This window comes from Rana temporaria, chromosome 7, assembly GCF_905171775.1.
Source record: "Rana temporaria chromosome 7, aRanTem1.1, whole genome shotgun sequence".
Classification (NCBI taxonomy): domain Eukaryota; kingdom Metazoa; phylum Chordata; class Amphibia; order Anura; family Ranidae; genus Rana; species Rana temporaria.
This window is the reverse complement of record NC_053495.1, coordinates 204,585,703-204,603,151: the sequence shown is the minus strand read 5'-3', so window position 1 is coordinate 204,603,151 and position 17,449 is coordinate 204,585,703. Positions and strand designations below refer to the sequence as shown.

The following is a 17,449-nucleotide window of genomic DNA, read 5'->3' as shown; positions in this document are numbered from 1 at the left end:
AATGCATGGGAACGCCTGATTTCAGCGGTTTCACTGCTTAAATCAGGCATGTCCAAAGTCAGGCCCGGGGGCCAAATGCGGCCCCCCTGTTGATTTAATATGGCCCCCCTGGGGATTTGGATGTCTATATTGTTTGTGGCCCCCAGGGCCACAAAAGATATATACTGTATTTATTTCCACAGCCTCGGAGGGGACAGGGAGGGGGCAGGACGAGCGCCGTCAGATTACATGAAGAGAATCTCCTGTTTACTCAGCAGTGTTTGTATTGTAAGTCCCGTCTCCTGGGATGCCATTGGACGACTGTTCTGTCTATTAAAGAGGCCACAGGATAAACAAGGCATTCTCCTGTTTGTAATCTGTTGGCACTCGTCCCGCCCCCTCCCTCTGCCCTCCGAGGCTGCAGATGGACATCGTTCAGGCTGCACTGATGGCAATGGTAAGGCTGCATTTATGGCACATGTGAGGCTGCATTTATGGTACATGTGAGGCTGCATTGGTTGCAATGGTAAGGCTGCATTCATGGCAATTGTAAGGCTGCATTCATGGCAATGGTGAGGCTGCATACATGGCAATGGTAAGCCTGTGAGTGTTATACGCCGATAAATATGGTATATCCAAATAACACGCCAAAGCTCATCCTTAGTCCTAAGCAGCGCTCTGGGATTCGTTGGGGCCACAAATAAAATGTATACAGTAGATCCAAATAACACGCCCAAGCTCATCTCTTCACCACACACAGCCACAAAGGCAAGAGAATTCTTGTTGGGCCGTGTATTAGTGCTCAGACGAACACACTTAGGCAGAATTTTAATGGTTCAAAGAATGTCAGGCAAAATAGTCGGCCCTTCACGCATGTTCACTTAATCAAATCTGGCCCTCTTTGAAAAAAGTTTGGACACCCCTGGCTTAAATGCAATAATTAAATTAAAAATAAAAACAAAATGTATAAATAAAATTAAATATATTATAAAACCCTTACCTTAAAATTAACCCCAATATTGACCCCTAACCCGAATATTGACCCCTAATCTGAATATTGACCCCTAACCCGAATATTGACCCCTAACCCAAATATTGACCCCTAACCCAAATATTGACCCCTAACCCAAATATTGACCCCTAACCCAAATATTGACCCCTAACCCAAATATTGACCCCTAACCCAAATATTGACCTCTAACCCAAATATTGACCTCTAACCCAAATATTGACCTCTAACCCAAATATTGACCCCTAACCCAAATATTGACCTCTAACCCGAATATTGACCCCTAATCCGAATATTGACCCTCAACTCAATTGATCTCCAACACTATTATCCGTAATTCCAAACCCAATATTGACCCCAACTGTAATATTGACCCCCAACCCTAATCTTTAACTGTAATTGTATCCCCTAATCCTATCCCCAATATTGACCCTAAGCCTATCCCCAATATTGACCCTAAGCCTATCCCCAATATTGACCCCAAGCCTATCCCCAATCTTGACCCCAAGCCTAACCCCAATCTTGACCCCAAGCCTAACCCCAATCTTGACCCCAATCCTGACCCCAATATTGACCCCAATCCTGACCCCAATCCTGACCCCAATATTGACCCCAATATTGACCCTAACCCTATCCCCAATATTGACCCTAAGCCTAACCCCAATATTGACCCTAATCCTAACCCCAATATTGACCCCAATCCTAACCCCAATATTGACCCCAAGCCTATCCCCAATATTGACCCCAAGCCTATCCCCAATATTGACCCCAAGCCTATCCCCAATATTGACCCTAAGCCTATCCCCAATATTGACCCTAAGCCTATCCCCAATATTGACCCTAAGCCTATCCCCAATATTGACCCTAAGCCTATCCCCAATATTTACACTAAGCCTATCCCCAATATTGACCCTAACCCTATCCCCAATCTTGACCCCAATCCTAACCCCAATCTTGACCCCAATCCTGACCCCAATCCTGACCCCAATCTTGACCCCAATCCTAACCCCAATATTGACCCCAATCCTAACCCCAATATTGACCCCAATCCTAACCCCAATATTGACCCCAATCCTATCCCCAATATTGACCCCAATCCTATCCCCAATATTGACCCCAATATTGACCCCAATCCTAACCCCAATCCTATCCCTAATATTGACCCCAATCCTAACCCCAATATTGACCCCAATCCTAACCCCAATATTGACCCTAATCCTATCCCTAATATTGACCCCATCTATCCCCAATATTGACCCTAATCCTACCCCTAAACCAGGGGTGCCCAACCGCTGGCCTGCGGTGCCCTTTGATGTGACCCCCATCTCCTTCTCTGGGATGGTGGGTTGGCAAGTCCAGATTGTGGGTTCCCGACCGCGCCATCCCCTGTATAGCGCCGGCTTCTGTCACTGGCTGAGTCATACCAATTGTACTCCGCTTAGCACAGGAGCGATAACAGGAAGCATCGGCTCTGCTCTTTACTGCAGCTGCATGCTTCTTCCAGCGCCTCCTGTTACACCCATGATCTGGGACAGCAGCCGCCAAGGATACCCACCCACCAGCAGTACCAGCCACAAAGGGATACCCACCCACCAGCCACAAAGGGATACCCACCAGCAGTACCAGCCACAAAAGGATAGCCACCAGCAGTACCAGCCACAAAAGGATAGCCACCAGCAGTACCAGCCACAAAAGGATAGCCACCAGCAGTACCAGCCACAAAAGGATAGCCACCAGCAGTACCAGCCACAAAAGGATAGCCACCAGCAGTACCAGCCACAAAAGGATAGCCACCAGCAGTACCAGCCACAAAAGGATAGCCACCAGCAGTACCAGCCACAAAAGGATAGCCACCAGCAGTACCAGCCACAAAAGGATAGCCACCAGCAGTACCAGCCACAAAAGGATAGCCACCAGCAGTACCATCCACAAAAGGATACCCACCAGCAGTACCATCCACAAAAGGATACCCACCAGCCATGCCAGTAGTACCCACCTGGGATACCCACCAGCCACCAGGGATACCCGCCAGAAGACGCTAACCAGCCAGCAGTACCAGCCCTGGAGCACAGCCAGCAGCAGTTGCCAGCCAAACCCGCCAGGGGGACAGCAGCAGCCAGTAATACCTGCAGGAATTCTGAGGAAGAAGTGAAGATTGAGGTGAAGGTAAACCGCAGTGCATCAGTGTGAAAGCAGCTTTAGGCCCCCTGGCCATTATTTGGGCAGACCGAATCGGACCCTCCATTCAACTTTATAGAGCAGCAGATGTAGATGGATTTGTGTCCTTTTACACCCACCAATATCTAATCCGATCCACTTAAAAAAACAGAAGGGTATCCGTCCCCCTCTGTGATCAGATCGGAGGGCCCATAGAGTAGAGCAGAGTGTGTCCGTGTCTGCTCTGCATATACAGAATGGACACAGACCTGTCATCTGCCCGCTCCACTCATTGTGGCCCTGCGACCGGTTAACCTCTAACCCCAACCTGGATATTGACCCCTAACCCTAGTCAAAACCCCTAATCATGAGCCCCAACATTAACCCCTAACACTTATCCAAGCCCCCAATTTAAATATGTAAAATTAAAGTAAAATAAAATGAACCCCTAACCCAGGGGTGCGCAACCTTTTGAAGAGTGAGGGCCACTTAAGCAACATGATAACCAGTCAAGGGCCACAATGAGCGGAGCAGGTGGTTTAAAGGTCACGGCTAATCTATAGGCCCTATAACGAGGGGACAAATTCCCTTCTATTTTTCAGATTGGAGGTAGGCGGGCCTAAACAGATGTCTGTCGCTCTTTAGAGGTGAATTGAGGGTCCCATTTGGTTGGGCTGATTGTATGAAAAGGGCCTAATCCTGCGGGTTAGCTGAACTTTGCCATAGACTCCGCCTGTGGCAAAAGCCGGCACTGTAGAGGAAGCATCAGCTTATAGGGCTCTACTCCGCAGCCTCTTTCTTCCTCTACCACCAACTTCATTCACAACACTGATGCTGTGGTATGGCGGGTTGGCAACCTGCGAACCCACCATTCGAGAGCAGGAGGTCGCGGGCCACATCAGAGGGCCCCCGGGCCACCCCTGCCCTAACCCTTAACAAAAAGAAAAATAAAAGTGGATGAAAAAGCTGAAAAAAAAAATATTTTTTTTTCTCTATTGGCAAATGAAAAAACGCCAAAGCTCAAAAACACTCAAAACTGCGCAAAAAAAGCCAGAAAAACATGACGCTTGGTTGTGAATGCAGCCTTAAAAAGGGGTTGTAAAAGTAGAATTTGATTTTCCTAGATAGCTTTCTATCCCTTAGTGCCGTCCTCCTTCACTTACCTCATCCTTCCATTTTGCTTTTAAATGTCCTTATTTCTTCTGAGAAATCCTCACTTCCTGTTCTTCTGTCTGTAACTCCACACAGTAATGCGAGGCTTTCTCCCTGGTGTGGAGTGTCGTGCTCGCCCCCTCCCTTGGGCTACAGGAGAGTCAGGACGCCCACTAACACGCAGCTCTTTTATCTGCAACGTAGAGAGCGTCCTGACTCTCCTGTAGTCCAAGGGAGGGGGCGAGCACGACACTCCACACCAGGGAGAAAGCCTTGCATTACTGTGTGGAGTTACAGACAGAAGAACAGGAAGTGAGGATTTCTCAGAAGAAATAAGGACATTTAAAAGCAAAATGGAAGGATGAGGTAAGTGAAGGAGGACTGCACTAAGGTAAAGGAAGATATTTAGGAAAAAAATAAAAATGATTTTACCTTTACAACCCCTTTAATCTGCTTATATTTTGCTTCCCCTGTATCCGGCGGAGGGCACAGACAGCAATACTAACCCAACAGGGGTTCTAATCCCTCACCACAATAATAAAAATAAGGTTTTGCCTTTAGTTACACTTTTCTTTTTGGAAGGAAATCAAAAATGGACAACTTACCGAGTTTTGCCAGGTAGGTGGAGGCTATTAAACACTTCCCCAGAGACTCCTCCCTCTTATAGGGGATGGACCAATGGTCGGTGAGAACCCGGCTCTCCAGTTCATACAGGTTGGTGGTGGGAAACTCAACGCTTTCCCCGGAACAGTTCCCATTCTCATCATTCTTCTGAAATTAGAGAGAAAAAAATATATATATATTTTAGAAAATCGTCATTGTATGATGGGAGTTGTAGTTCTAGGATAAGAAAAGGATTTACAAAAGCAAAATTAAGATTTCCCCTCTCACTCTCCCACTATTAGAATGGCTGCGAGCAATAGGATTTTACAGCTTTGGTTTATTTCAACTACATTCGTCTTTCAATTGGTAGAGTTCCGTTCCCGAGCGTTCCCGAACCTTTCCAAGATCAGCCGAGTTGTCCGAGGCTCTGTCGCCCCCCCAGCACCTATGGCCACATGCGGTATTGCATGCCATAGAAGTCAACGCGGAACCAATTATCTTCGTTTCCATTGACTTCTATGGTGAAACTCGCTTTGATATGCGAGTGCTTTGGATTACAAGCATTCTCCTGGAACGGATTATACTCGTATTCCGAGGTGCCACTGTACTCGAAAAACACAAAAGTCCGGCTTCTATGCGTACAAGTGACAGCTTGTTCCCCAACGGCTCCCACAGATCTGATCGACAGAGGAGATTGAGAGGATGAGGACAAGGGACAAAATTGGTCTGGGCAGGAAGGGGGTGAAAATGCCCGGTATGGAAGGGGTTAAGTATATGAATTATTTTTGGATAACTTCTGCACACTGACAAAACGATGAGGGGCCTCTACACTGGGGGCTCCATTAGAACTCCTATCAGGTGTTGTAAAAACAGGAAGGACGGGTACGGCGGCGCCCGTCTCGTGTGAGTACATGTCCCGATTTGGCATGCCGGGGAGGCTGGCAGGCTGCATTTTGGACCCGTGACAGATCTCATGTGTCAGTGAAGCTCCCGGCAGCAGAGAGGAGCTCAGTCACTGTGACAACGCGTCCCAGAATAAAAACGCTTAAAGCGACACTTCCACTATAAGGGGAGCCGGTGTATCTCCCCCCCCCCGGGATCCCTCTCTCCCCCCGGGATCCCTCTCCCCCCCTTAAAGCGACACTTCCGCTATAAGGGGAGCCAGGATCTCACCCCCCCCCCAGGATCCCTCTCCCCCCCTTAAAGCGACACTTCCACTATAAAGGGGAGCCGGGATCTCACCCCCCCCCGGGATCCCTCTCCCCCCCCCTTAAAGCGACACTTCCACTATAAGGGGAGCCGGGATCTCTCCCCCCCCCAGGATCCCTCTCCCCCCCTTAAAGCGACACTTCCACTATAAAGGGGAGCCGGGATGTCACCCCCCCCCCAGGATCCCCCCCCTTAAAGCGACACTTCCGCTATAAGGGGAGCCAGGATCTCACCCCCCCCCCAGGATCCCTCTCCCCCCCTTAAAGCGACACTTCCACTATAAGGGGAGCCGGGATCTCACCCCCCCCCCCCGGGATCCCTCTCTCCCCCCGGGATCCCTCTCCCCCCCTTAAAGCGACACTTCCGCTATAAGGGGAGCCAGGATCTCACCCCCCCCCCCAGGATCCCTCTCCCCCCCTTAAAGCGACACTTCCACTATAAAGGGGAGCCGGGATCTCACCCCCCCCCGGGATCCCTCTCCCCCCCCCCTTAAAGCGACACTTCCACTATAAGGGGAGCCGGGATCTCTCCCCCCCCTTAAAGCGACACTTCCACTATAAGGGGAGCCGGGATCTCACCCCCCCCCAGGATCCCTCTCCCCCCCTTAAAGCGACACTTCCACTATAAAGGGGAGCCGGGATGTCACCCCCCCCCCAGGATCCCCCCCCTTAAAGCGACACTTCCGCTATAAGGGGAGCCAGGATCTCACCCCCCCCCCCAGGATCCCTCTCCCCCCCTTAAAGCGACACTTCCACTATAAGGGGAGCCGGGATCTCTCCCCCCTTAAAGCAGTGTTTCTCAATTCCAGTCCTCAGGCCCCCCCAACAGGTCAGGTTTTCAGGATTTCCCTCAGATGAAAAGGCTGTGGTGATTACTAAGGCAGTGAAACTGATCAAATCACCTGTGCAAAATAATGGAAATCCTGAAAACCTGACCTGTTGGGGGGGCCTGAGGACTGGAATTGAGAAACACTGCCTTAAAGCGACACTTCCACTATAAGGGGAGCCGGGATCTCACCCCCCCCCCTGGATCCCTCGCACCCCCCCTTAAAGCGACACTTCCACTATAAGGGGAGCCGGGATCTCACCCCCCCCCCCCCCCGGGATCCCTCTCCCCCCCCCCCTTAAAGCGACACTTCCACTATAAGGGGAGCCAGGATCTCACCCCCCCCCCCCCGGGATCCCTCTCCCCCCCCCTTAAAGCGACACTTCCACTATAAGGGGAGCTGGGATCTTATTCCCTCAGTTTAGGCCGATACGTATTCTACTACATATTTTCGGTAAAAAAAAAAAAAAAATCACAATAACCGTTTGATTTGCACAAAAGTTATAGAGTCTACAAAATAGGGGATAGTTTTGACATTTTTATTAAAAAATTATGTTTTTACTAGCAATAGCAGCGATTGGCGATTTTTATCGTGACTGCGACATTATGGCGGACACTTTTGACATTATTTTGGGACCATTGTCATTGATACAGCGATCAGTGCTATAAAAAATGCATCGATACTGTAAAAATTACACTGGCAGTGAAGGGGTTAAGCGTGCCTTAGGGATGTGTTCCAACTGTAGGGGGGGCGTGGCTACGTGTGACACGACACTGATCACTGTTCCCGATTACAGGGAGCTGTGATCAGTGTCCTGTCACTAGGAAGACTGGAGAAATGCTTGTTTACATTTCCACCGTTTTTCCCTTCCGTGAGACGATCGCGGGTATCCCGCGGACATTGAGCCCGCGGTCGGACTCACGGCGGTCGGTGCGCGCGCCCACAATGCTGCATCTTAAAGGGCACATACCTCTACACCGATTTACCCAGCCGTGCCATTGTCTCGACGTATATCGTCGTACGCTGGTCTGCAAGCTGTTAAAAGGCCGCTGCGCAAATACGGTGAGACGGAAAGTATTGCAACCATTTTTTTCTATAGGGCGTTTACAAAAAAAAAAAAAAAAATATATAATAATAAATAATTGTATATATCGTATTTATCGGGGTATAGCGCGCACCCCTAAAGTTGCCCCCATTCCTCGCGGGGCCTCTCTCTATATCGCGCACTTTTTTGCAAAATCGTGGGTGCGCGATATACGCGCCGAGTTTTGAATACTGCGCCGACATATACCGAGCACAGTACACTCGGGTATAGTCGGCCAGTCTCGGCTTCTTCCCCGGTCACGTCCTGGACGTACAGGACGTGAGCGCGACAGTTGCCGAGCCTGCCTGAGTGTACTGCGCTCGGTATATGCTGGCGCAGTATTTAAAACTCAGCGCGGGAAACGAGCGGGGAGGACGCCGGACCAGACGAAGAGGACACCCGAAGCCGCAGACGGACGCCGGATTCGCCGATGGACGCCGCGCAAGACACGAAAACTAAGTACAAAAAAATAATTTTCTCCACAGGAATTCGGGGCAACTTTAGGGGTGCGCGCTAATCGCGGGAGCGCGCTATACCCCGATAAATACTATATTATATATGTTTGGGGGTTCCAAGTAATTTTCTAGCAATAAAAAAAGAATGTTTTTTTAACTTGTAATCACCAAATCTCAGAAAGAGGCTCGGTCTTCAAGTGATTATAGACCCAAATTGCGCCGAATCGCAATTTGTTCCCCGTCGGTATCAGACAGATAAAGATGTATTATTCATAAGAGTGTGAGGGGTTTACAGAAGACATCCGGCTCCTCTGCGATGTTCCCGGAGCCGCTGGAAGGTCGCACACATTATATACACAGATATTCCATTGATGGATTCATGGGGGGTTCGCCTTCGTTAAGCGCGGCTCCAGCTGGGAGAGACAGTGTGAGAAATCATACAGAACGCACACAGTGTTCGCGTCTTTCAGTCCTTCGCAATAAAAAGCGGCTGTGTGTGTTTCTGCATTTCCGAGAGAGACACAGAGAGCGAGCTTCTCATCCAGGAAGTCCGGGGACCGGCCTGCATGCTAATGTGCAATTCAGGGAAAGACGCGCCGTTAATGAGAAGAGGAAGAGAAAGTGAAGACTCGACACCGAGCGCATCTCTCGCCATTAACCCCTTCATGGCCAGAGAGAAGACGCATTGGGAAATTGTTTGCAGCATCAGTGAGAGCTTGATAATAATAATTCGAGGACTAATTTACAATATCCACTTAACCACTTCAGCCCCGGAAGATTTCTCCCCTAGACCAGGCCATTTTTGCGAAACAGCACTGCGTCGATTTAACTGACAATTGCGCAGTCGTGCGACGATGTGCCCAAATTAAATTTACATTGTTTTTTCTCCACAAATAGAGCTTTCTTTTGGTGGCATGTGATCACCTCTGCAGTTTTTATTTTTTGCGCTATAAACAAAAAAAAAAAAAAAAGACAATTTTGAAAAAAGGTAAAAAAAAAATACAATATATATATACTTTTTGCTGTAATAAATATCCCCCCCCCCCCCAAAAATAAAATGTAAAAAAAAAAAAAAAGTCTTCATCAGTTTAGGCCAATATGTATTCTTTTACATATTTTTGGTAAAAAAAATAAAAAAAAAATGATCTCTCTGCCAAGTTATAGCGTCTACAAAACAGGGGATAGATTTGTGGCCTCCTCATTCTTTTTTTTTTTTATTTACTAGTAATAGCGGTGATCAGCGATTTTTTGCAGGACTGCGACACTGTGGACACTTTTCACTTTTGGGAACCGGTGGCATTATTACAGTAATCAGTGCTAAAAATACGCACTGTCACTGTACTAATGACACTGGCATGGAAGGGGTTATCAGGGGCAAGCATAGGGGTAAATGTGTTCCCTGTTTGTGTTTTCTAACTGTATGGGGGGGGGGGGGGCGCCTGGGGAAACACACAGATAAGACTTCCTGCATAGCAGAAAGACAGGATCTGACAAGGGAGATCACACAGAACGTTGTTTGCACAGGCAGATCCACGCTCTGATCACTGCAGGGAACGATCGCGGGTGGCCGGCGGACATCAAGTCTGCCGGACCCGCTGATTGGCTTTCCCGCTGGCCAGTGAGTGTGCGCCCAAAAATCGCTGTGTACGAGCCGACGTACAGCTACGGCGATTTGTGGGATCGAGCCGCATTAGGGCCCTGTCACACTGGTGCGTTTTTGCCGCGTTTTCACGGTAAAAATAGCGCTATTAAAACGCCCATAAAACGCTCCCCATGCCCCCTCCATTGAAATGAATTAAAAACCGCTGTAAAAACGCGGTAAAAATGGGCTAAAAATGGAGCATTAAAATCGCGGTAAAACACTGCGATTTTACCGCGTTTTTAATTAATTTCAATGGAGCGTTTTAATAGCGCTATTTTTACCGCGAAAACGCGGCAAAAACGCACCAGTGTGAAAGGGCCCTTACTCCAGTATAACAGCGGCGGCGGCTGGTCCTAAAGCGGTTAAAGTGATTGTAAAAGGTTCTCTTTCTTTAAAACGACAAACCACAGGTTTTGCACAAAGTGGCCGCAGTCCTCCTGAGGCACACATCGGCACGGATATGTGTGTCCTTCGGACACAGCTCATCACAGATCGGGGAAAAGAGCCAATAACGGCGGCTCTTTACCATGTAACCAGGTGTGTCCAATCAGCGCGTGAGGAGAGCCGATAACTGGCAAATCCACACAGGGGAGAAGGGAAATTGATCAGCAGTGCCGCCTCCTCAGTGCCGCCTTGGGTATTCTATTGCATGCATTAAAATGTTTGCACTCCGCAAAATAATTTTGCAAAACCTACCATTTTATTCTCTAGGGTCTCTGATATAGAGATATACATCTCTATCTCCAATAGATAAATAATAATTATATATATATATATATATATATATATATATATATATATATATATATATATATATATATATATATTTATTTTACTAAACAAAAAAAAAAAGTCCTGGTCTTCAAGTAGTTAAATTGGCAGCTGAACCACATCCCTGCCCATCACACCCAGGAAAAGCAAACTGCGAAGAAGCAGATAAAATGTGACCACACATGACATGCCAGCTTCAATAATAAAGAACAAGTGACCCGAGCAGGAAGTGATTGTCAGTCTACAATAATAGAGAGTGGAAAGTGTTAGCTTCCCGGCCGTCTGAGTCTAATCCTTTGAAAATGACAGACCCGGCCTTGGGCACACTGGTGCTGGAATCTCTCATTTCTATACTTTTTTTTGGGTCACCGATCCAGAAAGCATAGGAACCATAAAGAGGGTCGCACAGTGGCTAAGTGGTTAGCACTTCTGCATGACAACACTGGTGTTGTCCGATCAGATCCCAACCACAACACTACCTGCCTGGAGTTTGCATGTCTTCCCTGTGTATGTGTTATTGACATGGAATTTTCCCCACATGTCGGTAACAACCCATGTAATCCATACATACAAATAGGGGTCGACGGATATTTGTTCATTTTGGAGAAATCTGCCGATTATTATCCAAATTAGGCCGATATTGTATTCTCACCACACTGTGCCCATGTTCCTCCTCCCTTTCCCACACTGTTTGCACAGCAGCGCTGCGGTGTGTGAAACTGACATGTAACTAAATGGAGAGAGAGAAGCGCTGTCAAAATTGAGCGTTGATGTCGGGGGTGGGCGGGACCAAGCAGCTATACAACACCAGCCAATGGGATGGGATCTGGGCAGGGGCGCTACATGTATGTGCTCCCACCCCTTTCTTAAACAGCCCAATCATTGGCTGGTGTTGTATAGCTGCTGGGTCCTGCCCACCCCGTGTCCCAGACATCACCGCTGAATTTGACAGCTCCTCTCTCTTTGCATTGAGTTACATGTCAGTTTCACACAGTTACAATATCGGCTCAGTGTGACACCCGCCAGTGCCATCGTGCGACACCCGCCAGTGCCATCGTGCGACACCCGCCAGTGCCATCGTGCGACACCCGCCAGTGCCATCGTGCGACACCCGCCAGTGCCATCGTGCGACACCCGCCAGTGCCATCGTGCGACACCCGCCAGTGCCATCGTGCGACACCCGCCAGTGCCATCGTGCGACACCCGCCAGTGCCATCGTGCGACACCCGCCAGTGCCATCGTGCGACACCCGCCAGTGCCATCGTGCGACACCCGCCAGTGCCATCCAGTGCCAACTGCCATATACCAGTGCAATCTGTACTGAGGACATCAAGTGTGTGGTAAAGTAACAGGAGCAAGCAGAGGGAGTGATCCAACACATGACTGCTCAACCTGCGGCCCTCCAGCTGTTGTGGAACTACAAGTCCCATCGTGCCTCAGCCTTTGTGAGTCATGCTTGTAACGGTCAGCCTTGCTAAGCCTCATGGGACTTGCAGTTCTGCAACAGCCACAGGTTGAGCCCCCCATGATCTAGCACTTCCAGGGGGACAGAAAAGACGCCCCCTACTTCTGTTTCTCATGACAGGTGCACTTTAGCAGTCTTTGTTAGGACCCCCCCGGTTCTGGAGGTCCGGAGTTCTGACTTTTCTTGCTGTTCTGAAACCAGAGAGACGGCCCGACTTCAGAAAGAGGTCAGCGCTGCCAATCACAGTGTTATTCTTAGTGCCGGTTTCCTGAAGGGCGATAAGATTACAGATGAACACACCGATACCCACTAATAATAGCCGGGGAGGAGATCAGGTACATCATCACAACAAACTCACATGGAGGAGAACTAGAAAAATAACCCGGGGATGCAGAAGAAGTGGAACTAAACTTTGACTTCTTGTTATTTAGGGGCAGACCACAGGACCGGCACCCTTCTTCCCTGCCTGGGGCGACCCAAAACAGGCCTGACACGTGAGGTCCCCCCATACCCAGCTGTGTCTAGGCACCGCCACCCACCAAGTAGTGAAGGGAAGAAACCAGCGATGGCAACGGTCATTAGGAAGGTTCCTTCAAGCACTTCAATATCATGCACTTTTATTTTTTTCTCTATTGGCAAATGAAAAAAACACCAAAGCTCAAAAACACTCAAAACTGCGCAAAAAAAGCCAGAAAAACATGACGCTTGGTTGTGAATGCAGCCTTAAAAAGGGGTTGTAAAGGTAATTTTTCCCCCTAAATATCTTCCTTTACCTTAGTGCAGTCCTCCTTCACTTACCTCATCCTTCCATTTTGTTTTTAAATGTCCTTATTTCTTCTGAGAAATCCTCACTTCCTGTTCTTCTGTCTGTAACTCCACACAGTAATGCCAGGCTTTCTCCCTGGTGTGGAGTGTCGTGCTCGCCCCCTCCCTTGGACTACAGGAGAGTCAGGACGCTCTCTACGTTGCAGAGAAAGGAGCTGTGTGTTAGTGGGCGTCCTGACTCTCCTGAAGTCCAAGGGAGGGGGCGAGCACGACACTCCACACCAGGGAGAAAGCCTTGCATTACTGTGTGGAGTTACAGACAGAAGAACAGGAAGTGAGGATTTCTCAGAAGAGATAAGGACATTTAAAAGCAAAATGGAAGGATGAGGTAAGAGAAGGAGGACGGCACTAAGGGAAAGGAAGATATTTAGGGAAAAAAAATTGTACCTTTACAACCCCTTTAGGAGCAGGACCGCCAACGGCCCTAACAACCAGTGAATATCAGAGACACCACCCCTTGTGACGTCAATGACCCAGCATGCCCTCAGTCAATGACGTCACAAGGGGGCAGGTTCAGCAGGTGACATCACCGGGTGGCCCCCGCCCCTTAGGTATTAAAGAGCAGGATCTGTGGGCCACCTTGTTAAAGGGGGCTTTCAGATTCCAATAAGCCCCCCTGCCCGCAGACCCCCCACAACCACCGGCCAGGGTTGTGGGGAAGAGGCTCTTGACCTTGAATTATTATTCCCATCATGGGTGTGAGTGGGCCCCCAATGTCAAGTTTTGCCTCTTTCTAAAGATTTTCTGGAAAATTAGTTTTCATTAACTAAATTTAGCACTTGGATTTCCAGGCTGTCCTAGAAGGTTTACATCTGGGGGTAAAAGAAGATACTTAGGGAAAAACAAATAATTACCTTTACAAGGAAGAGGAGTTCCACCTAAAAATGGAACTTCCTCTTAACCCACTCCTCGCCCCCTTACATGCCACATAATTTTTTTTTTGGGGGGGGGGGGGGGAGTAGGGGCTTCAGAAGAAGGGGACTTTTCACAGCCCCTCCCTGTAGGCGAGCGCCTGTCCAATCGGACGGCGCCGCTCGCGCATGCGCAGTGGGTGCCCGGCCGTGAAGCCGAAAGCTGTCACTGCCGGGTGCCCACACTAAGAATGAAGACGCCGGCCGGCAAGGGGGGGGGGGGGGGACGGGACGAGGAGCGGAGCCCCGGCCGGCGCGTCGCTGGAGCAGGTAAGTGTCAGTTTATTAAAAGCCAGCAGCTACACTTTTTGTAGCTGCTGGCTTTTAATAAACTTAAAAAAAAGGTGGAAAACCCCTTTAATGTGCGGACAACCATTCTACACAATTGATGGGCACATGCATCCCGGCACAGCTTAGTGCATTAGAAAACAATAAAAAACCTGCTTGTTTATGTCAGAATGTCATAGTCGTCGTCGTCCCCCCCGTGCTTCAGAAAGACAGGAGCAGATAACAAAGGCATAATTAGCTTCTGCTTGAGAGAAGTGATGTCGCGTGTTAATTACCAGTGTGTGAGGAGAGGAGATTAGGGAATTATTTCATTACACAAAAGAGGTGGGAAGCAACGCAGCGAGAGAGCAGATCCCGAAAAAAAAAAGAGAACATTTTGTCAAACGCGGAATATGATCCCCGCTCGGAAAATCTGACAAACGGAACATCCCGACCGCTTCAATTATCAGCAGAATGGAGGTGCAGAGCGGCTCACCATACAATCCGTCCTCCGATTATCCATCTCCGTGGTACTTTGCTTCCTTTCCTCCGCATATTGTCGCCACCTGAATATCTTCTTACCTTTCCTACTCGATTTCAAGAATTATTTAAAAAAAATTACATTTAATAGAACGGCAGGTACACCTAACTAGGGCTGCAACTAACGATTATTTTCAGATTTCGATTAGTTGGCCGATTATTGCTTCGATTAATCGAATAATAGCCTTAAAAAATAAATAAAACATTGGCATTTTAAAAAAATTTTGGGCCAATTTGTTGTTGGGCAGATTACAAAACACAAATTGCCGAAAAAAACACATTACATGCTTTTCTACAGCTTCTCCATTGAAGTATATTGAACCAAAAAAAAACAAAATAGCGCCATTTTGCGTTAAAAACTCCTCGCCCTTTCCAACTACACAGCATCTGAAAAAAAATCATGGATGTGAACGTGTCCCATAGGAAAACATGTAAATGAACTGTAGTGTGTTTCTGCAAAAAACACCAAAAAAACAGAGCTGTGACCCCAGGACTGAGGTGTTTAGTAACATGATGGGGGTTAAAAAACAAAAATAAGTACAAAAAGAGCAAATAATCGCTACTGTAAGGGGGTTCATTTTTTTACTGCGGGACAGTGAAAGTGATATTTACAGTAGCGATTTGCTCTTTTTGTACTATAAAGGGCTAGTTTTTGTTTTTTTAACCCCATTATGTTACTGGACGATTAATAGGATTATGAAAATTGTAATCGATTAATTTCATAATCGATTAGTTGTTTCGACCCTACACCTAACCTACCATTCTTTGGTTAAAAAAATAAAATAAAAAAACCCTCAAGCGAAAAAAATTTGGTGTTCCCGCTTAGGAGATTCTCCTTTTTGTGACCTAAAGGCCATTTACAGAGACAAAATTGTATTTTTTTTTTTTTTATTTCACCACCAAGCCCAAGCCCTTCCATCAGTGTCCCCACCAAGGGCCGCCCTTCCATCAGTGTCCCCACCAAGGGCGGCCCTTCCATCAGTGTCCCCACCAAGGGCCGCCCTTCCATCAGTGTCCCCACCAAGGGCCGCCCTTCCATCAGTGTCCCCACCAAGGGCCGCCCTTCCATCAGTGTCCCCACCAAGGGCCGCCCTTCCATCAGTGTCCCCACCAAGGGCCGCCCTTCCACCAGTGTCCCCACCAAGGGACGCCCTTCCACCAGTGTCCCCACCAAGGGCCGCCCTTCCACCAGTGTCCCCATCAAGGGCCACCTGTAAATCTGTATCCTCATCAAAGTCCGCCCTTCCATCATTGTCCCCATCAAAGTCCACATCCGGGACCATCCTTCTATGAATGCTGGGGCAAGTAGGTCATTGGTTGCTAGGATTCCAGCAGTCCTAGCAACCAGTGATGTTGGGGAATCGCTGAAGTCCAAAAAATTAAATAAAAATCTCATAGGCTGAATGTGGCTTGTAGTTCAGAGATCTTTGTTTTGAGCTACTGAGCTCTATAAATAGGCTTGTTGACAAAAGAAGGTAATCAGGAAAGCACAGGAAGCTCTACCTGATGACTAGATAAAGGAATACACAAAAACGATGAGCACCATTTCATGACATGACCCTCAAAGGTTTTCATAATTTGTATTTGTTTAATCCTGAACATAATAAAGCACTAGACGTTCCCTTCAATAAGCCGCGTGCAGCCGCCAGATGACAAGATGTCTCTCCAGCCGATCAGAAGAAATGAAAACACCGAACGTTTTCCACAAAAACATCAACAGCCAGGCTGCGCTTGTCAGAGCGACGGCACAACTACGGGGGGAACAAAACGCGTCGGCAGTGAAATTACCCCGGAGTGCGTTTATCTGTCATTATACTAACAGGTGTTCTACCTCCACCAAGAACAATTCACCGACTCGCTGCACGATCGCACCGCCGCCAATCATTCCGGCTGAGACCGTTCTTTGTAAATTAAAGTAAAAGTGGTTCGGGGAAAATAATCGACAAACAAAAGAAGTCAGCATGCAAAACGAAGGGGATTTTATTAAAGCGATATTAAAACCTAAAGCAAACATTTATTATCATGCAGCTTAGCAGTTCTCGATGTGATGGCTGCATTCATTTTTTTTTTTTTTAAGGCTCTCTTTGTTGTTCTTTATTTTAACCTGGGAATCTGGCAAGCAAGTCTGTTTTTCAAAAGAACAAGCTCTCCGCAGAATGCATCAGTTACAGCAATGGTCTCTAAATTGCAGCCTGTGCTTGCCTTTATATGGCCCTTGGGTCACTATCCCCCACCGACGCCAAGGACGGGGCACCATTCCTCGCCAAGGACGGGCCACCATTCCTCCCCAAGGACGGGCCACCATTCCTCCCCAAGGACGGGCCACCATCCCTCCCCGCCGACGCCAAGGACGGGGCACCATTCCCCCCCCCACCGACGCCAAGGACGGGGGACCATTCCTCCCCCCACCGACGCGGCACCAATCCTACCCACCAGCGCCAAGGACGGGGCACCATTCCTCCCCACCGGCGCCAAGGACGGGGCACCATTCCTCCCCGCCAAGGACGGGGCACCATTCCTCCCCGCCAAGGACGGGGCACCATTCCTCCCCGCC

At 48.4% G+C, this 17,449-nt stretch overlaps 1 protein-coding gene across 7 annotated transcripts in view; it reads right to left on the bottom strand.

The window, feature by feature from the left end:
* Positions 1-17,449, bottom strand: part of USP24 (ubiquitin specific peptidase 24) — a 169,816-nt gene that overhangs the window by 126,762 nt on the left and 25,605 nt on the right. For all 7 annotated transcript variants that reach the window (XM_040360859.1, XM_040360863.1, XM_040360860.1 and 4 more), the window contains exon 2: positions 4,903-5,068. In XM_040360859.1, the coding sequence (XP_040216793.1) occupies positions 4,903-5,068 (166 nt within the window). The remainder of the gene's footprint in view (positions 1-4,902; positions 5,069-17,449) is intronic.